General features: G+C 44.1%; 1 protein-coding gene across 8 annotated transcripts in view; it reads right to left on the reverse strand.

Moving 5' to 3' along the window:
* LOC135509163 (homeodomain-interacting protein kinase 2-like) overlaps positions 1-21427 on the reverse strand; it is a 139881-nt gene that overhangs the window by 50177 nt on the left and 68277 nt on the right. For 5 of the 8 annotated variants that reach the window (XM_064929584.1, XM_064929588.1, XM_064929587.1 and 2 more), the window contains exons 3-5: positions 7717-7840; positions 5567-5689; positions 3540-3638 (exon numbers count right to left, since the gene is read on the reverse strand). In XM_064929584.1, the coding sequence (XP_064785656.1) occupies positions 3540-3638; positions 5567-5689; positions 7717-7840 (346 nt within the window). The remainder of the gene's footprint in view (positions 1-3539; positions 3639-5566; positions 5690-7716; positions 7841-21427) is intronic. The other 3 variants (XM_064929590.1, XM_064929589.1, XM_064929585.1) reach the window with 1 other exon arrangement.

Consider the following 21427-nt stretch of genomic DNA (forward strand, 5'->3'; position numbering starts at 1 on the left):
CGGGCAAAAAAGTTATTTAGTCTGCCTGGAAGCAAGACATCCTGGTCCGTAACTGGGCTGGATTTCTTCCTGTAGTCCGTGATTGACTGTAGACCCTGCCACATACCTCTTGTGTCTGAGCCGTTGAATTGACATTCTACTTTGTCTCTATACTGACGCTTAGCTTGTTTGATAGCCTTGCGGAGGGAATAGCTGCAGTGGTTCGCGCTTTCAGTTTCACGCGAATGCTGCCATCAATCCACGGTTTCTGGTTAGGGAATGTTTTAATCGTTGCTATGGGAACGACATCTTCAACGCACGTTCTAATGAACATACAAGTCAATGTGCGGGGGTACAGCTTACTCGAGGGAATTTGTACAATTTGTCCTATCTCAACCTCCAGGATTTATGCTGTAATAGTTTATGTGTCGGGGAGCTAGGGCCAGTCTGTTATATCTGGAGTATTTCTCCTGTCCTATCCGGTGTCCTGTGTGAATTTAATCTCTCTCTCTCTCTCTCTCGCTCTCTCTCTCTGAGGACCTGAGCCCTAGGACCATGCCTCAGGACTATCTGGCCTAATGACTCCTTGCTGTCCCCAGTCCACCTGGTCGTGCTGCTGCTCCAGTTTCAACTGTTCTGCCTGCGGCTATGGAATCCTGACCTGTTCACCGGATGTGCTATCTGTCCCAGACCTGCTGTTTTCAATTCTAGAGACAGCAGGAGCGGTAGAGATACTCTGAATGATCGGCTATGAAAAGCCAACTGACATTTACTCCTGAGGTGCTGACTTGTTGCACCCTCGACAACCACTGTGATTATTATTATTTGACCCTGCTGATCACCTATGAACATTTGAACATCTTGGCCATGTTCTGTTATAATCTCCACCCAGCACTGCCAGAAGAGGACTGGCCACCCCTCATAGCCTGGTTCCTCTCTAGGTTTCTTCCTAGGTTCTGGCCTTTTTAGGGAGTTTTTCCTAGCCACCGTGCTTCTACACCTGCATTGCTTGCTGTTTGGGGTTTTAGGCTGGGTTTCTGCATAGCACTTTAAGATATCAGCTGATGTAAGAAGGGCTTTATAAATACATTTGATTTGATTTGATTTGTACGTGTAAGTAGGGGTAAAGTGACTATGCAAGGATAATAAACAACGAGTAGCAGCAGTGCAAAAACAAAAGGGGGGTGGAGCAATCTAAATAGTCCGATACCACTTGCCGTGCAGTAGCAGAGACAACAGTCTATGACTTGGGTGACTGGAGTCTTAGACAATTTTGTGGGCCTTCCTCTGACATCGACTAGTATATAGGTCCTGGATGGCAGGAAGCTTGGCCCCATTGATGTACTGGCCCGTACGCACTACCCTCTGTAGCGATGGTTAACGGTTGCCATACCATTAAGATGCAACCAGTCAAGATGCTCTCAATGGTGCAACGTTTTGAGGATCTGGGGACTTAAGTGAAACTGAACGTGAGGAGCAGTATGCTTGTATTTCAGCGATTGCTTCACTGTCAGTAACGCTATTGTAAAGTCATGCTGGGTCTCAAAGTGGTGTGGTTAAAATGTACTCACCACCCAGATGTCTTGCCCTCCCTAATTCTATTTAGACCTCCATCAGGCTCCATTCAGTTCAGCTGGTCCTAAAGAAGGGATTGGAGATGGGTCCTCCAGAACTTTAAGTTCTCCCCACATTTCCCACGACAGTGTGGAGGCAACAACAATCTCAACATGGGCAGACGTCCCGGTAACTGACCCAAATCTCTCTCTCCAGTCCCTCTGTGCCTTCAGCTATCGTCCATTATACAAATGAAGACAGATGTCCACACTGCTTATTTATTTATCTAGCCCTGGATTCTGAGCCTGAGATTTTCTCCTCATTAGGACTGCCTCTCAGTCTACTCTGTTTCTTTCAGTAACCTTGTGTGTGTGTGCGTGTGTGCGTGTGTGTGTGTGTGTGTGTGTGTGTGTGTGTGTGTGTGTGTGTGTGTGTGTGTGTGTGTGTGTGTGTGTGTGTGTGTGTGTGTGTGTGTGTGAGAGAGCGTAGTATGGGTCAGAGAGGATCAGAGTGAGTGCTGACCCTGGTGATCTGGCCTGTGCATGTTGATTTCATTAGACCACTGTTTTGTGTCTGGGAGTAGGAGCAGCTTGGAGGTATGGCCTCCTAAACTAGCTCAGGCAGAGGCACTAACTTCACTGAGCACCGCTGCCTCTATGGCTGCACGCTGTGCATGCTATGCCAGACCTGGAGCACTCTGGCTGGGCACAGGTCAACTCTAATAGGAGGATCCCAAGGGCTTTTTGTGCCAGACTGTGTGCGTGTTGTGTGTTGTGTGTGTTGTGTGTGTGTGTGTGTGTGTGTGTGTGTGTGTGTGTGTGTGTGTGTGTGTGTGTGTGTGTGTGTGTGTGTGTGTGTGTGTGTGTGTGTGTGTGTGTGTGTGTGTGTGTGTGTGTGTGTGTGTGTGTGTGTAAGAAACTGCAGTCATATTACCTGACTTAAATGGTCATGTACATTGACTGCTCCTTATCCTCCCTTGAAGAAACAAGACATTTTTGATGCCTGGGAAATGTATCAGGGTTTCAATGCGTCATTACCTGTATGTACTGTATGTGTGCTAGAAAAACGAGTATGTTTGGGCGGGTGACAGTAAGAACAGAATATGGACAGACACTATCATATCATCATAATCTGCAAAATGTGTATAGGTCTGTCTCAACTTTCTCACCATGATCAGAATGAGCATTAGGGAGAGGAGACAAGTTGTGAGACGAGTGACATAACATATAAAGCTGTCTGTTGACAGTGCTTTCCACACCAGGGTTGGGTATGAGTCACTTTCTGGTTACTTAACATTGTAATGTGTCCTCTCTTTGCTTTATCAAACAAATGGGTTCCCAAATGGGTAAACCTTGGCTGGTGAGAGGCAGGGTCATGTTCATTAGGCACCAAACAGAAGAAACCGGACTGAAACAGGCTGGGACTACCTGGACTTGTCCAACAAGAAACACCTATTTTCTTTTTACTAATGAATACAACCTAGCATAGGGCTAACGGCTAACTCGCTGAGTCATAGACACAACACTGTCTGGGATCCCACACTGCAGCTCCTCTAACCTTCTCTGTCATGTTGTGTACATGTACTACACATACACATCCAATTATGGGATGGCCACAACATTCTACCCAGCTTAAATAAAAAAGCAAACTAAACACATCAAAGACTGTGACCGAGTTGACCACATGCTCGACTCCGATATTGGTCTGTCATTTATTAAGAAGAAAAAAATAAAAGAAGAATCAGAAATGAGGAAGGGATTCGGTCAGAGTGCAGCTGCTTTCATTTCCCTCTGAGACTAACTGCATATGCATTGGGGTGTCTGCTGCCTGAGGGTGTGTGTGTGTGTGTGTGTGTGTGTGTGTGTGTGTGTGTGTGTGTGTGTGTGTGTGTGTGTGTGTGTGTGTGTGTGTGTGTGTGTGTGTGTGTGTGTGTGTGTGTGTGTGTGTGTGTGTGTGTGTGTGTGTGTGTGTGTGTGTGTGTGTGTGTGTGTGTGTGTTGTATATACAGTGCTCTGAACCTGAGCCATATCATCCAGGCAGTTAAAGATGTACTTCCGGGCCTCCTTGGACTTGATCACCGTCTCTCCCTCATGGTCCTCTGGTGTCTGTGGAGAGAAGACAAGAAGCAGATGTTCCATTCAGTTCCCATCAGAGTTTCTCTAGTCTCTGAAAATATTTAAATTTTCCTCATTACAGATTCAGGACTGAGCTAGCTAGCAGGACTGAGCTAGCTAGCAGGACTATGCAAGATATCAGGACTGAGCTAGCTAGCAAGAATGAGAAAGTTGGCAGCACTGAGCAAGCTGGCAGGACTGAGCTAGCAGGAATGAGCAAGTTAGCAGCACTGAGCTAGCAGGAATGAGCAGGTTAGCAGCACTGAGCTAGCTAGGAGAAATGAGAATGCCCTTTTAGCAACCCTGGGGTAACACACAAACACTAATCAAACAGCCATGTCTGGGGAGCAGGGCTGGTGTGGTGAAATACATACATATCTGTGCTCACACACACACAAACGTGCGCATGGACACACACACTCTGACAAAACACTGTAGTATTACAGTATCATAATGTTCACGGTTGCTGTCAAATGGAAAAACACAGCAAGCCAAGATCGAAGTGAAGCTTAGCAATCATTCTGACAACCCTATCCCTGTGTCTGACTCAGTGAAGGGGAAAAAGTTGTTGGTTATTAGCTATTCGATTTTCCACATGCCAACAACCATGGAAAAAGATGCAGTTGCAGCCGTGTTATTATATACATAGTAATAACTTGTCTGTGACAGGCTCTTGTAGAACTTGTGAGCACACACACACACACACACAGGCAAACACACACACTTTAAAACAGACAAGTTGTTATCATCCAAACTTACTGAAAGGTCAACATTAGTATGCAAGGAGCACGCTATTGTATTGGATGTCAATGTAGTATTGTTGTGCGTCATTTTGTACGGATAAGAACTAATGCATGTGTCCTAAATGGTACTCTATTCTAGGGCTTCACAAATAATGACATTTTATTTGAAATTGCAATATTGAAATGTGCAATATCCACATCGCAAGAGACTGCACTTTTTTTACACCATGAATGTAACATTCAAATGTAATAAGGGTCCCCTGGGAAACTCTGACCAACACTTTGGTTTCTGCCACGTCACAACAACTTCTACTGTACCTGGCTTTTTCATTAGTTGTCATGCCAAACAACACCAACTATAGAATCTGAATTTTGCAATATTTGGTAAAAAAACGTCATTAGATTATTTGCCAACGTCGTGCACCCCTACCCTATTCCCTATATAGTGCACTACCTTAGAACAGGGTCAAAAATAGTGCACTTTATAGGCACTACGGTGCCATTTTTTTTACACACTTGTGTTGAGACCTGATCAATCTTGGAAGAGAACATCACTAAGTGCAGTGGAGCAGTGAATATAGGTGTATCCAGCTGAGATATTAGTATTGTGGAGTCAAGACGTGCAACACAAAACTATGTCTGCAGATACGCCACATGACACAATACATTTTACCCAGTTAATGAGGAAAAAACAGGACAGCTCCACTGAGTCCCTGCATAGAGGTGTGTGTGTGTGTGTGTGTGTGTGTGTGTGTGTGTGTGTGTGTGTGTGTGTGTGTGTGTGTGTGTGTGTGTGTGTGTGTGTGTGTGTGTGTGCGTGTGTGTATGCGTGCGTGCGTGTGTGCACGTGTGAAGAGACACCCCCCGAGCTGGATTCGTCAGACCCAGTTCCAGTTACCAAATCCTCTCACACAAATCCATGTAGCTGTCATTAAGCTTTCACTTTGTTTAGAGCCAGCGTTGAGTCTCACTGTGAATGCCTCACAATGAGCTTCTATAGTTGTACAATATTGACTCCCCTGGAACAACGCTCTGTGAAACCTAACTGCTCTTTTGATCTATATGGAAAGTTTTGGTGCAACAAAAGGGCAATCATAATTCGTATTTTTCTGTGTGTGTGTGTGTGTGTGTGTGTGCGTGTGCGTGTGCGTGTGTGTGTGTGTGCTACAGGCCTACCTTCAGCCTCCACAGGGGGTAGTTGGTGGAGTCTGTGTCTCTGTTGAAGAATCTGTTAGTCTTAGTCCCTGCACTCAGGAGGTACTCCGCAGGCAGCCCCTGTGTCTGAGAGATGTATCGGATCTACAGGAGGACAAATATCAAATAACACATCAACTATGCATTCAGAGTTTCACACAATCATCCAAACAGCATTCAAATTAAGACATGCAAAATAAGGCACAATTAATTGGATATTGTTTTGCCCTTTTGAGGTAAATTGATTTAACTGAAAATCTTAGTGAGTTAGAAAATCATTGCTGGGGGAAATCATTGGGGGTAATTATGCTATAATAATCATAACTCCCCAATATGTTCACTGCAGAGGGAATATGCCCAGACCCATACTGATGCAGTATCATCCATTATTAATAAAATGACAGTGTGTGACAAGGTTGTGTTGTACATTAGATGTGACACATTTTCACAGCAGGGTCAACCTGGTGAGGTCATGTGGTCAGGAAAAACTCTGCCCTAACTGTGATTTATTACTGGCCATGAGTTTTCACCGACCAGAAGACCTATCCAAGAAAAACACCTGGAGATCTGATGTCAGGCAGTATCGGATGCTGTCTGGGTTCCTGTGTGTACTGTGTATGGTTAGTCCTGTTATGTGAGTGATAGGAATGAGGCCTGTGTGTGAGTGCGTGTGTGTGCATGCATGCGTCTCTGTTTGTGTCTGTGTGGTGTCTCGTCTCCTCCGACAGACAGGCAGCTCCTGATCCCTCTGCAACCTCTCTGTTTATCCCAGCAGATGCCACTGAGCCACTCGCCCCAATTAGCAGCGCTCTGGTGCTCCAGAGCAACACATCTCTCTGTTCCGCTCATCTCTCTCTCTCTTTCTGTTCCTCTCTTCTCTCTCTTTCTGTTCCTCTCTTCTCTCTCTCTCTCTGTTCCTCCTCTTCTCTCTCTATCTCTCTCTTTCTCTTTAACAAACTCACATTAGGCTCTATGGGAAAGCCTTGCGCGAGTGTTGCTCCATCTCTCGGAGCAAATCAAGCTGTTTTTTTTCACCCGTGCTGAAACATATCTAAGAGCAATTCTCATTTGCAAAGCTCTCAAATTGATGCTCTCCCCTCATCCCTGACTTCTAACTTACACTAAATTGTGACATTGACTTCTAGTGATATCTTAGGACTGGTCTTGAAGTGGACTAGTGACTCTTATAGACCTTTCATACTAAGAAAGGTATTTTCTGCCAACTTTACCATACTGCCAACTTTACCATACTGCCAACTTTACCATACTGCCAACTTGCACTGTTTTCTGAACCACACCTTGATGGATCCATAAAGAATTACCGTGGGAATAAATATAACTTAATTATAAAAATATTAGAATAAAGTAGGCTAACGCAATTGAAGGCATGTATCAAAATGTTTCATACTGAAACTCCCAAATTAATTCCAATCTATGTAACACTGTACATTTGAAGCAATAGCCTACCCGCCTGTGGTCAACTAGATTATAACTTCAGCACCGTTTTGAATGGGACAGCACCATCGCACTGCTTTCAGACAATCAATGTCAGATTTGAGTTTTCACTGAATCTTTGTTTGGATATTGGTTAGACTGGGGAAATGTTAGCTACGTTGAAGTGAGTGCTGCTCATGATCATCTTGTCTGGTTGACTCATTTATTACAAGATTTAGCCAGCATGTTATGGAGTTTAATAAGTGGATTATTTACATTTTATTAGTGTTATAATGTTTCTTAAGACCTGTCTAAACAAATGAATATTGGATTTCTTTTTGATAGTGTATATTCAATGGATTTATTAAAATAGACGCCTACCCACATCGGCACACCTCTACATCACCAGTGTGCTGGCATGCGGGAGATATAAAAGGCATATGCAGGCAAGAATCTGGTCAAAATGGGACTGTTTTTAAGGGGATCATATAAACATTTCCCAATTCTTTCTACAGGCAAAATACTGTAAATCCTAATAACTCTTAGTACGCCACTGTTGCAAAATGCACACCTTGATTGATTGCATTTCCTGTTTATTGTAGCATTCAGAAACAACGTCTTTTAGCTCTTGTCTTGGATGCTTTCTCTCATTTAGGCATCACTCCTTATCTCCCCTATGGGCAGACCCTCAGACCTACCTGGTCGTACTCGGAGGCCCCTGGGTAAAGGGGCCAGCCTAGGAAGAGCTCAGCGATGACACAGCCCAGGGACCACATGTCGATGGCCTCACAGAAGGGCAGGCCCAGGATGATCTCTGGAGCTCTGAGGAGAGAGAGAGGGAGGGAGAGACAGCATGGTTAAATACAGGCCAGAGTATTTCTGTAAGGTAAGCAATGGTACAAGAAGGGGAACCTGTATGAGTTATGGAACTGACCGGACATTGTATCTAACCTGGAAAAGACCATGACAGAGATTCAAGCAATTGCAGACAAACGACCTGTGCACTGCGATGTACTTTTCTGCTTGAGCTAACTTTGCGTTTACAGCGAACATGATCTCCGTAAATGTTGGGGAAATAGCTTTTAAAAGTCTATTGCTGTGTGCAGGTTGTTAATCTGCGTCGGATTAAATCCCGGCCCATGTCATAACACAATGTGTTGACGTAACACTAACTTCAATGAAAGATCTCATCTGGGAGAAGCAAACAAATGAGTGACATTCCTTTTTTTCAGTGTTAGGAGCAGCAGCTAACCCTCCCAAGACATCGGCAAACTGGGCCTCTATTCAAAACATTCCCAAAACAAACTTAATTAGATTACATTGCCAGCAGCAGTCTTAACGTCCCGCCCAAGATAAACTAATCAATCAGGCTGTCATTCCCTGATATGTTATCTTACACTGATCTCAGACAAGTTCTCAGGCCTTTAATGCAAACACCTCACTTGATTAGAGAAGCTTTGAGAAAAGTTGAAGGACTTTGTTTTCTTTGATTCTCCTTCATATGGAACTGGCAGTCACGCTGTTGATCTTAGTGCTGGCCGTGGGGGGGGGGGCTAATTGATTGATAGCCGTGCAAGAGCAAATCGGGATGCCCAAACATTGGGGAGTCTGGGTTCTGGGATAGAATATGGGGGAGAGGAGAGTGGGAGGGTAATCTAGGGAAGAATATGGGGCTTGGTTACTGTGGCCCTATGTGGAATCAATTATGCTGCCATGAAAAATAAAATGAACATATATATCCACAGAGCCAGAGCAACCATCGTCTGACTCCGGGGCTGTTTGCAAAGGCCAGTTAAAAACCCAGAGCCTGGTTACCAGGTTCCTAGACTTTGGGCCTTTACAAAACACAGGGGCCAAGTGCCCACTTCCCGACTGCCACTGATAAATAACTGGGTCTGAGTGAGCACTGAACAGGAAGAAAATCACTGTCTCGGTTATACGAATGCCATGACTGAGAGAGAGAGAGAGAGAGAGCAGTAGCCTCTCCAATGAACCAAGGAGAGGGCTCAGTAAATACAAAGGGTGGTTATTGGGGTCTTGGGGCAGCGGTGGAACACACAACAACAACACACCCCGACAACACACCCCGACAACACACCACGACAACACACCCCGACAACACACCAAGACAACACACCAAGAAAACACAACACCAAGAAACCATATGACAACACACCACGACAACACACCAAGAAAACACAACATAACAACACACCACAACAACACACCAAGACAACACACCAAGACAACACACCCCAACAACACACCAAGACAACACATCACAACAACACCCCCAAACGAGTCTGAAGGAGGGTTATATTACACACTCAACACACAATGAGCTGGTCCATCTATTGTGGGTTGCCAGAGCAGATAGCACTGGGCAGGACACTGTGTGCTGAGGGGAGTAAGGGAGGGAACCTGAGCTATGGGCCAGGGTCAGTCAGCACAATACTCCCTCTTCAAACTGCATGGGCTTTCACTTTAGAGAGGTATGAGGTTAGGAGCTTTACAATGAGGGATACAGAGGCTCATACACACACACACACGCACGCACGCACGCACGCACACACACACACACACACACACACACACACACACACACACACACACACACACACACACACACACACACACACACACACACACACACACACACACACACACACACACACACACAGTAACCAGACAAAATAGATACTATGGTTCTGGCTGACATAAGCTCGGCAAATAGCCAAGCTTATGGAAAACTACTTTGTAACTTTCCGTTGCTGAAGATAAGCTGTTATTGCATACACACACACTAATGTGACACCTTTCCCCTAACTGTGTACAGTTTCCGGTTTCCCCAGAGACTTAGGGGTCTTTGCTCTCTGATTAGCACACACACACACACACATCCTCTATTTGCATAAGTATACTGTATCAGACACCTCTGGCCCCCAGTGCTCCCAACACTCAGGTCACAGAACCTTCTACTCCCACAAGGTCCTTCCTTGAGGTTACAGCAGCACCGCTCCCCTCCCATGCATTACCAATCACCCTGGAATATTAGCGTCCGCTTAGCATGAAATTAATATGATACAACAACCAATCATGGGGAAATGGTCTGCGCCGGCCTCAATGTTCTTTTCCATGGTTGACTGTGTGCCACGTTTGATGTCATGGAACTGTGGGTTTTTATAGCAGTCAGCTTTGGACCATCCTATTTAAATTAGAGAGCAATTAGTCCTGCATCTTTAGCTGTGTGTGTGTGTGTGTGTGTGTGTGTGTGTGTGTGTGTGTGTGTGTGTGTGTGTGTGTGTGTGTGTGTGTGTGTGTGTGTGTGTGTGTGTGTGTGTGTGTGTGTGTGTGTGTGTGTGTGTGTGTGGGTAGGGTGGGGGTGTTATGTGTGTATGCGTCTATCTGTGCGTGTGTGTGTGTGTGTGTGTGTGTGTGTGTGTGTGTGTGTGTGTGTGTGTGTGTGTGTGTGTGTGTGTGTGTGTGTGTGTGTGTGTGTGTGTGTGTGTGTGTGTTATGTTCAGGTCCATTAGAGCTGATGATGTTATGCTTGGATCAGTTTCCTGCAGCACCTCCACGATCCAGGCCCTTTTCAATGATTCCACTGCCCTGGTATCACTGAGGTCCAGCTGCACTCCATCCCTCCCTTCTAATCCAACACAATGATCACGTTCATGAAATCAAACCAGTAATGCAAATCTCCTCACTGCTTCCGTGGCATGCAAAACACAGCAGCTGCTGCTGATGCAGGCCCTGGTAAACACACATCTGTGCAGCTCACACACCTCTCCTCTTCTCTCTCTTTCCTTCCTTCCTTCACTCCTCTCCTCCCTTTCTTCCTTCACTCCTTCCTTCCTTCACTCCTCTCTTCCTTCACTCTCCTTAAGGACACAGAAGCAGGATTCTGTCTCCTTTAGCAAATAGATAGTGTAAAGGTATGCACCCTACAGCTAGGGTTACAGCAGTGCTCCATAAGAGGTCATAGATAGTAGTGGTCAATACAGGAGATGGAATAAAGGTTGTGGGTAAAACAGTCAAAAGGAAAATGCCAGGCAGTCTAGTGTTAACAGCTTACCACATCCTGGTGCTTTATGAGCAGAGCTGCTCTGCATGCAAACCTCAGCTACGTACACACTCACACACACACACACACACACACACACACACACACACACACACACACACACACACACACACACACGGTTGTGGGCGGAGCATTGAGTGGCTGCTGCCAACACACTGACTCAACTCCAGCCACTTCAATAATGGGAATTCATGGGAAAGGATGCAAAATATATCACTAGCCACTTTAAACAATGCTACCTAATATAATGTTTACATACCCTACATTATTCATCTCATATGTATACGTATATACTGTATTCTATCATCTACTGCATCCTTATGTAATACATGCATCAATAGCCACTTTAACTATGCCACTTTGTTTACATACTCATCTCATATGTATATACTGTACTCGATACCATCTACTGTATCTTGCCTATGCTGCTCTGCACCATCACTCATTCATATCTTTATGTACATATTATTTATCCCCTTACACTGTGTATAAGAAATTAGTTTTGGAATTGTTAGTTAGATTACTTGTTGGTTATTACTGCATTGTCGGAACTGGAAGCACAAGCATTTCGCTACACTCGCATTAACATCTGCTAACCATGTGTATGTGACAAATAAAATTTGATTTGATTTATTTGACACACACACACACACACACACACACACACACACACACACACACACACACACACACACACACACACACACACACACACACACACATACACACACAGCCACTCAGATTGTGAAGTTTGCACTAGAGGGTGGTGTCACTTTGCAGTGCAAGGCCAATACAAAGATGCCATAAAGTATGTCTTTATCAGAGTAGGCCTATTAGATCCAGCATTTGTGAACACATAGCCATTCTCTTCTGGAAAGTTCCGTCGACACCACATGTCCAGCATGTGCACTCCATAAGCAGTGGCACAGAAACCCCACCACCAATGTAACAGCTCTAAACAATACCTCATCTAACACATAGACAGCAGCGAACAAGCTGGGTGGAGTCATGCATGTGGCAGGCAAACTGGTACAATCCTTGCTACAGTACTGTATGTGGGGGGAGGGGCGCTGTGACATCCTCCCAGCTGGCCTCTCATTGATGAGGCCAATCCCCTGGGAGCTACAGTGATGGCACAACCCCACCACAATAAATGAATGGGGCCTTTCTTCTGCCCCCCTAAACTAGGGCAGGCAGACCAGGCGGGTGGGTGGACAGGCGGGCAGCGCCCATCTCCTTTCCTCCTGGCACCTCCACCCATACCCACGCACTGCACTGCAACTGCTATTCCCGGCTCTGACATCATGGGCAGTGGGCACGTCAGGATGCATCCATCACCCTGACCTTCCCTCAGCTCGGCTTCACTTCAGTCTCCTGGCAGTCTGGCACATCACTGGTCTGTACCCCTGCATTTACATTTGATTGCAATGAGGTTGAACGATAGACATAATTTACTTTAAATTACATCATTGCTTGGCATTGCAGCATTCACACTGGACGTTGTTTCTATTGCAATGAGTCTGAACTATAGACCTCATATTTATTATACAGTATAGCTTACTGTATTCATATATGACATCATTGGTGTGAACTGCCATTGCAGGTGGTTTATATTTCTGATGAGTTTGAACTTTTCATCACAACTCTTGGTACAACAATAACTGCTCTTGTACAATGGAGTCAAACACACTACACTCGACAACTGCAGTAATTGCCTATTTACTGTTACGTTAACTAGGATGGTTGGGTTCATTTGAAGAGCTCTCTGCTTCCTGACGTGATGAACGAAGTATAGTATTATAATATTATGTATGCCCTTTTTTGATGGCAACCTTTTGACATAACTCTTTGAAGGCCTTGTACCGAGTGACTGAGGGACAGAGGGAGAATGCAGGGTAGAATCTAAATGGCACTTCCTTGATTCCTCATGTCCTCTCTCCTCACCTCCTTCCAAAACACATTGGATAGGTTTTGAGAAGAAGGTGAAGAGAGAGGACGTGAGGAATCAAGGAAATGCAATTGACATTCTCCCCAGCACTATCCTCCACCTGTGGCCCCTCCTCTGGCCCCAAAGTTAGTGGTTTCCTCTGTCAGAGAGGCTGAGACATTGAAACATGCGTACACACACACACACACACGCACGCACGCACGCACACACACGCACACACACACACACACACACACACACACACACACACACACTAACACACACACACACACACACACACACACACACACACACACACACACACACACACACACACACACACACACACACACACACACACACTAAAAAGAACCAGCCCTGCCCAGCCATCGCGTGAGGGACTGATGGGGCAGAGTGAATGCTAAATGCCTATTGAGGGCTGCATGATAAAATGCTGTTTTTGGTCCTCCACGAGCCCCAGTCAAGGAATTTAGCTCGTTGTGTAAGTCAGGACATAAAAACTTTTAAACAGACCTTGAGAAGTAGTATTTTCATTCAGGGTCCAGTTAACATTCCTTGTGCTCAAGGTGTTGTAAAGAAGGGATCCCTCTCTCTATTCAAAAGGCAGAGCTAAGTTCTGATGGTGCTGTAACTGTTTCAACTGTTAATTCATTAGCCTAGCTACATTGGGTCCTCTTTTAAAAGTTGCATCATACTGCGGCACACCTTCCGTGCTGCTGCAGCATTCTGTGGCACATCATTTAATTATCAGACATTTTTTCTGTTACTGCAAGTTATTGCTAGTATGACCACCAGAGGGAATCTTTGAGAAGCATTTGATTGTATTCCGTATTGGCATTACCAGAGAATTGAAAACCTTTTTTGTAATAGCATAGTATATGGGATTGATTTTAAGAAAGTTGGCATAATTAATTTGATTAATATTATTGTGTTTCTATTCAGAGAAAAACAAAAAACGAAACGCTGAGGGTTTCCATTGGGACGGAATGGAAAAGATGGTGCTGTACAACGTGACGGTCGGGAGTAGGCTTCAGGATTGGAGGATTCTAAATTGTTTGCCTTCATTAGACAACTTTGTTACAATATTTTTGTAAATCACTGATATTTAGTCCCATTGTAATTCATTATGGATCCATAACTAAATCAACATCTGCATTTTGAAAGAGGCATTTTTGTAATTATTTTATTAACGAAATGTGTTTATTTGTTTATTAGGCTAATGTGCAGTCTACAATACATACTGTAGTAAACATGGGAAAGTGCCTAATTCCTTATACAAGGGAGAGCAGGCCATGTCTGTACTACAGAATGCAGGGCATGCGGGACACCTGTGTTATTTTATAGTTGTGATGTCTTCACTATTATTCTACAATGTAGAAAATAGCAAAAATATAGAAACATCCTGGAATGAGTAGGTGTGTCCAAACTTTTGACTGGCACTTGCTGGAATGGAAAATATCTCACTACAATGTGACGGTCAGCAGTACAGTACTGGGCTATTTAGCTAAAGAATCCCTGCAGGGCACGAGGAAGGAGTAGGCTGTCCATGTAAATAAGAATTTGTTCTCAACTGACATGCCTAGTTAAATAAAGGTTACACTAAGAGCATAACATTTCTGCACCCTAATGATCTAATTATTGTCTAACCAATACCCAAATGGAGATGAAGTGAAAATAAAAATCTAATTGATTTATCAAGACCAGTCCCCGTGCTTGCCTCAGAGCAGTGCAAAACGGTGCTAAAATAGTTGTAGGCTTTTGCTTCTAACTTTTCTAAAATAAATAAGACCTTCACCATTTTTAACAAGATATTACTCAACTGGCTGGGGTCTTTGACAATGTTTAGGGTCTTCCTCTGACACTGCCTGGTGTAGAGGTCCTGGATGGCAGGCAGCTTAGCCCCAATGATGTTCTGGGCTGTACGCACTACCCTCTGTAGTGCCTTGCAGTCGGAGGCCAAGCAATTACTGTACCAGGCAGTGATGCAACCGAGAGATGCTCTCAATGTTGCAGCTGGAGAACCTTTTGAGGATCTGAGGAACCATGCCAAATCTTTTTAGTTTCCTGAGTGGGAATAGGCTTTCTCATGCCCTCTTCATGACTGTCTTGGTGTGTTTGGACCATTCTAGTTTGTTGGTGATGTGGACACCAAGGAACTTGAAGCTCTCAACCTGCTCCACTACAGTCCTGTCAATGAGAGTGGGGCATGCTCGGTCCTCCTTTTCCTGGAGTCCACAATTATCTCCTTAGTCTTGGTTACGTTGAGGGATAGGTTGTTATTCTGGCACCACTGGGCCAGGTCTCTGACCTCCTCCCTTTAGCTCAGTGCGAATGTTGCCTGTAATCCATGGCTTCTGGTTGGGGAATGTACGTACAGTCAGTGTGGGGACGACGTCCTCAATGCCCTTATTGATAAAGCCAGTGACTGATGTGGTGTAGTTCTCAATGACACAGGAAGAATCCTGGAACATGTTCTAGACTGTGATAGCAAAACAGTCCTGTAGTTTGGCATCTGCTTCATCTGACCACTTTTTTATAGACCGAGTCACTTGTGCTTCCTGCTTTAATTTTTGCTTGTAAACAGGAATCAGGAGGATAGAATTGTGGTTGAATTTACCAAATGGAAGGCGAGGGAGAGCTTTGCACGCATCTCTGTGTGTGGCGTAAAGGTGATCTATATTTTTTTCCTAAGGTTGCACATTTAACATGTTGATAGAAGTTAGGTAGAACTGATTTAAGTTTCCCTGCATTAAAGTCTCCGGCCACTCAGAGCGCCGCCTCTGGGTGAGCGGTTTTCTGTTTTCTTATTTCCTTATACAGCTGACTGAGTCTTAGTGCCAGCATCTGTCTGTGGTGGTAAATAAACAGCCACGATAAGTATAGCTGAAAACTCTCTATGCAAATAGTGTGGACTGCATTTTATCACAAGATACTCTACTTCTGGCGAACAACATCTAGAGACTTCCTTAGATTTCGTGCACCAGCTGATGTTTACACTGACCACCCCCCCCTCGTCATACCAGAGTGTGCTGTTCTGTCTTGCCGGTGCAGCGTATATCCCTCCTGCTGAATATCCATGTCATCATTGAGCCACGATTCCATGAAACATAAGATATTATAGTTTTTGATGTCCTGTTGGTAGGATATTCGTGATTGTACCTCATCTAATTTGTTGTCCAAACGCATAGCGTAAAACAATTGCCTGTCCTTGGTTGAAACACTCACTACTGAGTTTCAACCTGTCTCTAGAAGCAACATCAGCACATGAACTGTTCCTTCGGGAGCTTCATGAAATGGGTTTCCATGGCCGAGCTGAGTCGGCTGGAGGGGTGTAAAGCTTGCCGCCATTACACTACAGAGCAATGGAAAAACATTCTCTGGAGTGATGAATCATACCTTACCATCTGGCAGAGAGAATCTGGGTTTGGCGGATGCCAGGAGAACACTACCTGTGCTAACGGTAAAGTTTGGCGGTCTGGGCTGCTTTTCATGGTTCAGGCCTCTTAGTTCCAGTGAAGGTAAATCTTTCTTCTTTTTATTTTTTAATTTTAAATTTTACCCCCCTTTTCTCCCCAATTTCGTGGTATGCAATTGTTAGTAGTTACTATCTTTTCTCATCGCTACAACTCCCATACGGACTCTGGAGAGACGAAGGTCGAAAGCCATGCGTCGCTAGTGCACGATGAGACAAGGATATCCCTACCGGCCAAGCCCTCCCTGACCCGGACAACGCTAGGCCAATTTTGCGTATCCCCATGGACCTCCCGGTTGCGGCCGGCTGCGACCGATCCTGGGCTCAAACCCAGACTCTCTGGTGGCACAGCTGGCACAGCTAGCACTGGTTCAGACCATTCATGAGGTCTCTAACACACAGATACTGGTTCAGACCATTCATGAGGTCTCTAACACACAGATACTGGTTCAGACCATTCATGAGGTCTCTAACACACAGATACTGGTTCAGACCATTCATGAGGTCTCTAACACACAGATACTGGTTCAGACCATTCATGAGGTCTCTAAAACACAGATACTGGTTCAGACCATTCATGAGGTCTCTAACACACAGATACTGGTTCAGACCATTCATGAGGTCTCTAACACACAGATACTGGTTCAGACCATTCACGAGGTCTCTAAAACACAGATACTGGTTCAGACCATTCAGATCTTTCAGGGTGTTCATTGTCATAGTAACAACTACAAATAATACTTAAATTTACATGTAGGCTTAATGAAAAATAGTAACATGTATTTAAATGTAGCAATTAAACAACAAACGCAGAGCTTGCACATCTTTTACATCATGTTATTGCCTCATGGCTGAAGTGGTTTGCAAGTGATTTCCATTTTTCTATTGGTTGTCTATTCCTTTGGGTCTTACTTTCCACTGTGCTCATCTCTGTATGTCCTGTGCAACTATTTGTAATGCATCAGTGCAACAATGTTATCATAACCAGCCAAAAGTGATCAATCACACCAATGCACTTTCTCTCCTCAACTTCCCCCAAAATGCATTTTCTATGCTGTAGGCCTGTTTGACATTCAGCAATTAGTAAAAGCAAACCTGCTTCTTTCCCCTGAAAAAAAGTCTATTAGACCTAGTAGAAAAGTATGATAATAAATGTCCTATAGCTTCCTGGGATTTCACGAGAAGAAGAATGGCCTATTGCGGAGAGGCTTGCATAGCCTATAGCCACGGCTAGTGATGTGTAGCCGAAGTAAGAAGCTAAATATTAACTAGATATTAGGCCATATTAGCTAGATATTAGGCTAAATATTTACCTGTCAAAGTCCAAGAAAAAACGTTAACAGATTATGCAATGCCAAATCTGTAGTGTGCTCCTCCAGACTGCACTCTGTGGTCCCTAGGCATGCAAGTTCACTATTGATTAGGCATAGGCCTACATTTTTAGACAAGACAATTATTATACCTGGGATACAACAACACAGTGCAATGAGGAATGTATTATTGTTATCAAGTGAGTACAGAATTAGTATCCATAGGCTGTAGACTGCAGTGATGTAGGCTAATTTGAATAACTACTCAAACGTCCTGTTTTGTTTCATGCTGAAATAACTTTATAGGCCTAGAGCCTAGGTCTGGTTATGCAACCATTTGGATCAGTTTGGGTTTATTCTCGACAATTTAGAAGATCCAGGATGTAGCCTATCGGTGTTAAGATAGGCCTACCATAGGAAAATATGGGCTTTTCCTTTCCAACAAGTAAGAGCAAACATGCATCTCTCCTCCAATAGGCTTCTAGTAGGCAAAAGAGAAAAGGTTGAAAGAAGTGTCTAAAAAGCATTTGTAGTCTGTCTTTTTCTGGGACCACAAGAATTTAGAGGAATTGCTTTGGCAGTCAAGAGGCCAGGTGCAGAATTGCGTAACAGAACAAAGACAGACAGGCATGAGATGTAGCCTATGGCCTAAGTAGAAGTGTAATATAATATAATTTAAAAAAAAATGTTTAGATAATGAAATCATAGTTAGCTACACTATGTGTGCTCCTGGGGCTGTGCTGAGTGCACTCCCGGTGTGCAACTGGAAAAGCTACCATATGTTTCACTTTTTTAGGGACAAGAAATGTATCCTTCTTAGGCGACAACAACACAATGTAATAAAGAATGTTATTATTATTTTCAGTGAATAGTTTGTCATTTGAATAACCGCTCAAAAGCATTGCGTTCTGTAGTATTTTGTCGGCTAACCGAAACATCCTGACAAAATACTACAGAACGCAATGAAGGGATTTCTAGTGCCGTGCATATGAATTCTGATAATGCGCAAGCATGGAGGAAGTTGCATCCATAGTTTCTGCGTTTGTCTTCTGTGTTTTAAAACCATTCGAAAATGAGGTGGAAAAGCAGGAAAAGCATATTTGAGTAAAATCACGACATGTTCCACTTCAGGGAAACATTATTAGTAAAGTACTGACACAAAAATAAGAGCAACATAAGCCCTCATAGAGCTAGTCAGGCATTAAGGACAGTACACCACTTGTCTTGTACCCAAAGCTTTTTCAGTGCCATTTTAAAAGCCCATACAATATTAACTGGGTTGGAAAAAATTGTGTTTGACCAGATACAATGCTATTTTACAGTAAACAAATTGACAACAAACTTTCAGCATGCTTATAGAGAAGCACATTCAACAAGCACAGCACTTACACAAATTACTGATGATTGGCTAAGAAATTGATGATAAAAAGGTTGTGGGTCTGTCTTGTTAAACTTGTTAAACTTCAGTGCAGCCTTTGACATTATCGATCATAGTCTGCTGCTGGCAAAACGTATGTGTTGTGGCTTTACACCACCTGCTATATTGTGGATAAAGAGTTACCTGTCTAACAGAACACAGATTAACGGAAGCCACTCCAACATAATCCAGGTAGAATCAGGAATTCCCCAAGGCAGCTGTCTAGGCCCATTACTTTTTTCAATCTTTATTAATAAATTGCCACTGGCTTTGAGGAAAGCCAGAGTGTCTATGTAGGCAGATGACTCAATACTATACGTGTCAATTACTACAGCGACTGAAATGACTGCAACACTTAACAAAGAGTTGCAGTTAGTTTCAGAGTGGGTGGCAAGGATTTTTTATTTTTTATTTAACCAGGCAAGTCAGTTAAGAACACATTCTTATTTATAATGACAGCCTAGGAACAGTGGGTTAACTGCCTTGTTCAGGAGCAGAAGGACAGATTTTTACCATGTCAGCTCCGCAATTTGATCTAGGAAACTATCGGTTACTGGCCCAAAGCTCTAACCACGAGGGTACCTGCCACCCAAATAAATATTTCTAAAATTAAAAGCATTGTATTTGGGACAAATCATTCACTAAACCCTAAACCTCAACTACATCTGTGGAAATTGAGCAAGTTGAGGGGACTAAACTGCTTGGAGTAACCCTGGATTGTAAACTGTTATGGTCAAAACATATTGATACAACAGTAGCTAACATGGGAGATGTATGTCTATGATAAGGCACTGCTCTACCTTCTTGACAGCACCTTGACAGTTTTGACACACCTGGACTATTGTTCAGTCGTATGGTCAGGTGCCACAAAAAAGGAATTAGGAAAATTGCAATTGGCTCAGAACAGGGCAGCACGTCTGGCCCTTGGATGTACACAGAGACGATAGCATACGCACTATACACACACGCACACACACGATAGCATACGCACTATACACACACGCACACACACGATAGCATACGCACTATACACACACGCATACACACGATAGCATACGCACTATACACACACGCACACACACGATAGCATACGCACTATACACACACGCACACACACGATAGCATACGCACTATACACACACGCACACACACGATAGCATACGCACTATACACACACGCACACACACGATAGCATACGCACTATACACACACGCACACACACGATAGCATACGCACTATACACACACGCACACACACGATAGCATACGCACTATACACACACGCACACACACGATAGCATACGCACTATACACACACGCACACACACGATAGCATACGCACTATACACACACGCACACACACGATAGCATACGCACTATACACACACGCACACACCCGTTAGCATACGCACTATACACACATGCACACACACGATAGCATACGCACTATACACACACGCACACACACGATAGCATATGCACTATACACACACGCACACACATGATAGCATACGCACTATAGACACACGCACACACACGATAGCATACTCACTATACACACACGCACACACACGATAGCATACGCACTATACACACACGCACACACACGATAGCATACGCACTATACACACACGCACACACACGATAGCATACGCACTATAAACACACGCACACACACGATAGCAAACGCACTATACACACACACACACACACACGATAGCATACGCACTATACACACACGCACACACACGATAGCATACGCACTATACACACACGCACACACACGATAGCATACTCACTATACACACACGCACACACACGATAGCAAACGCACTATACACACACACACACGCACACACACGATAGCATACGCACTATACACACACGCACACACGATAGCATACGCACTATACACACACGCACACACACGATAGCATACGCACTATGCACACACGCACACACACGATAGCATACGCACTATACACACACGCACACACACGATAGCATACGCACTATACACACCCGCACACACACGATAGCATACGCACTATACACACACGCACACACACGATAGCATACGCACTATACACACACGCACACACACGATAGCATACGCACTATACACACACGCACACACACGATAGCATACGCACTATACACACACGCACACACACGATAG

The sequence above is a fragment of the Oncorhynchus masou genome, chromosome 22 (genome assembly GCF_036934945.1).
Source record: "Oncorhynchus masou masou isolate Uvic2021 chromosome 22, UVic_Omas_1.1, whole genome shotgun sequence".
In the NCBI taxonomy this organism is placed as follows: Eukaryota; Metazoa; Chordata; class Actinopteri; order Salmoniformes; family Salmonidae; genus Oncorhynchus; species Oncorhynchus masou.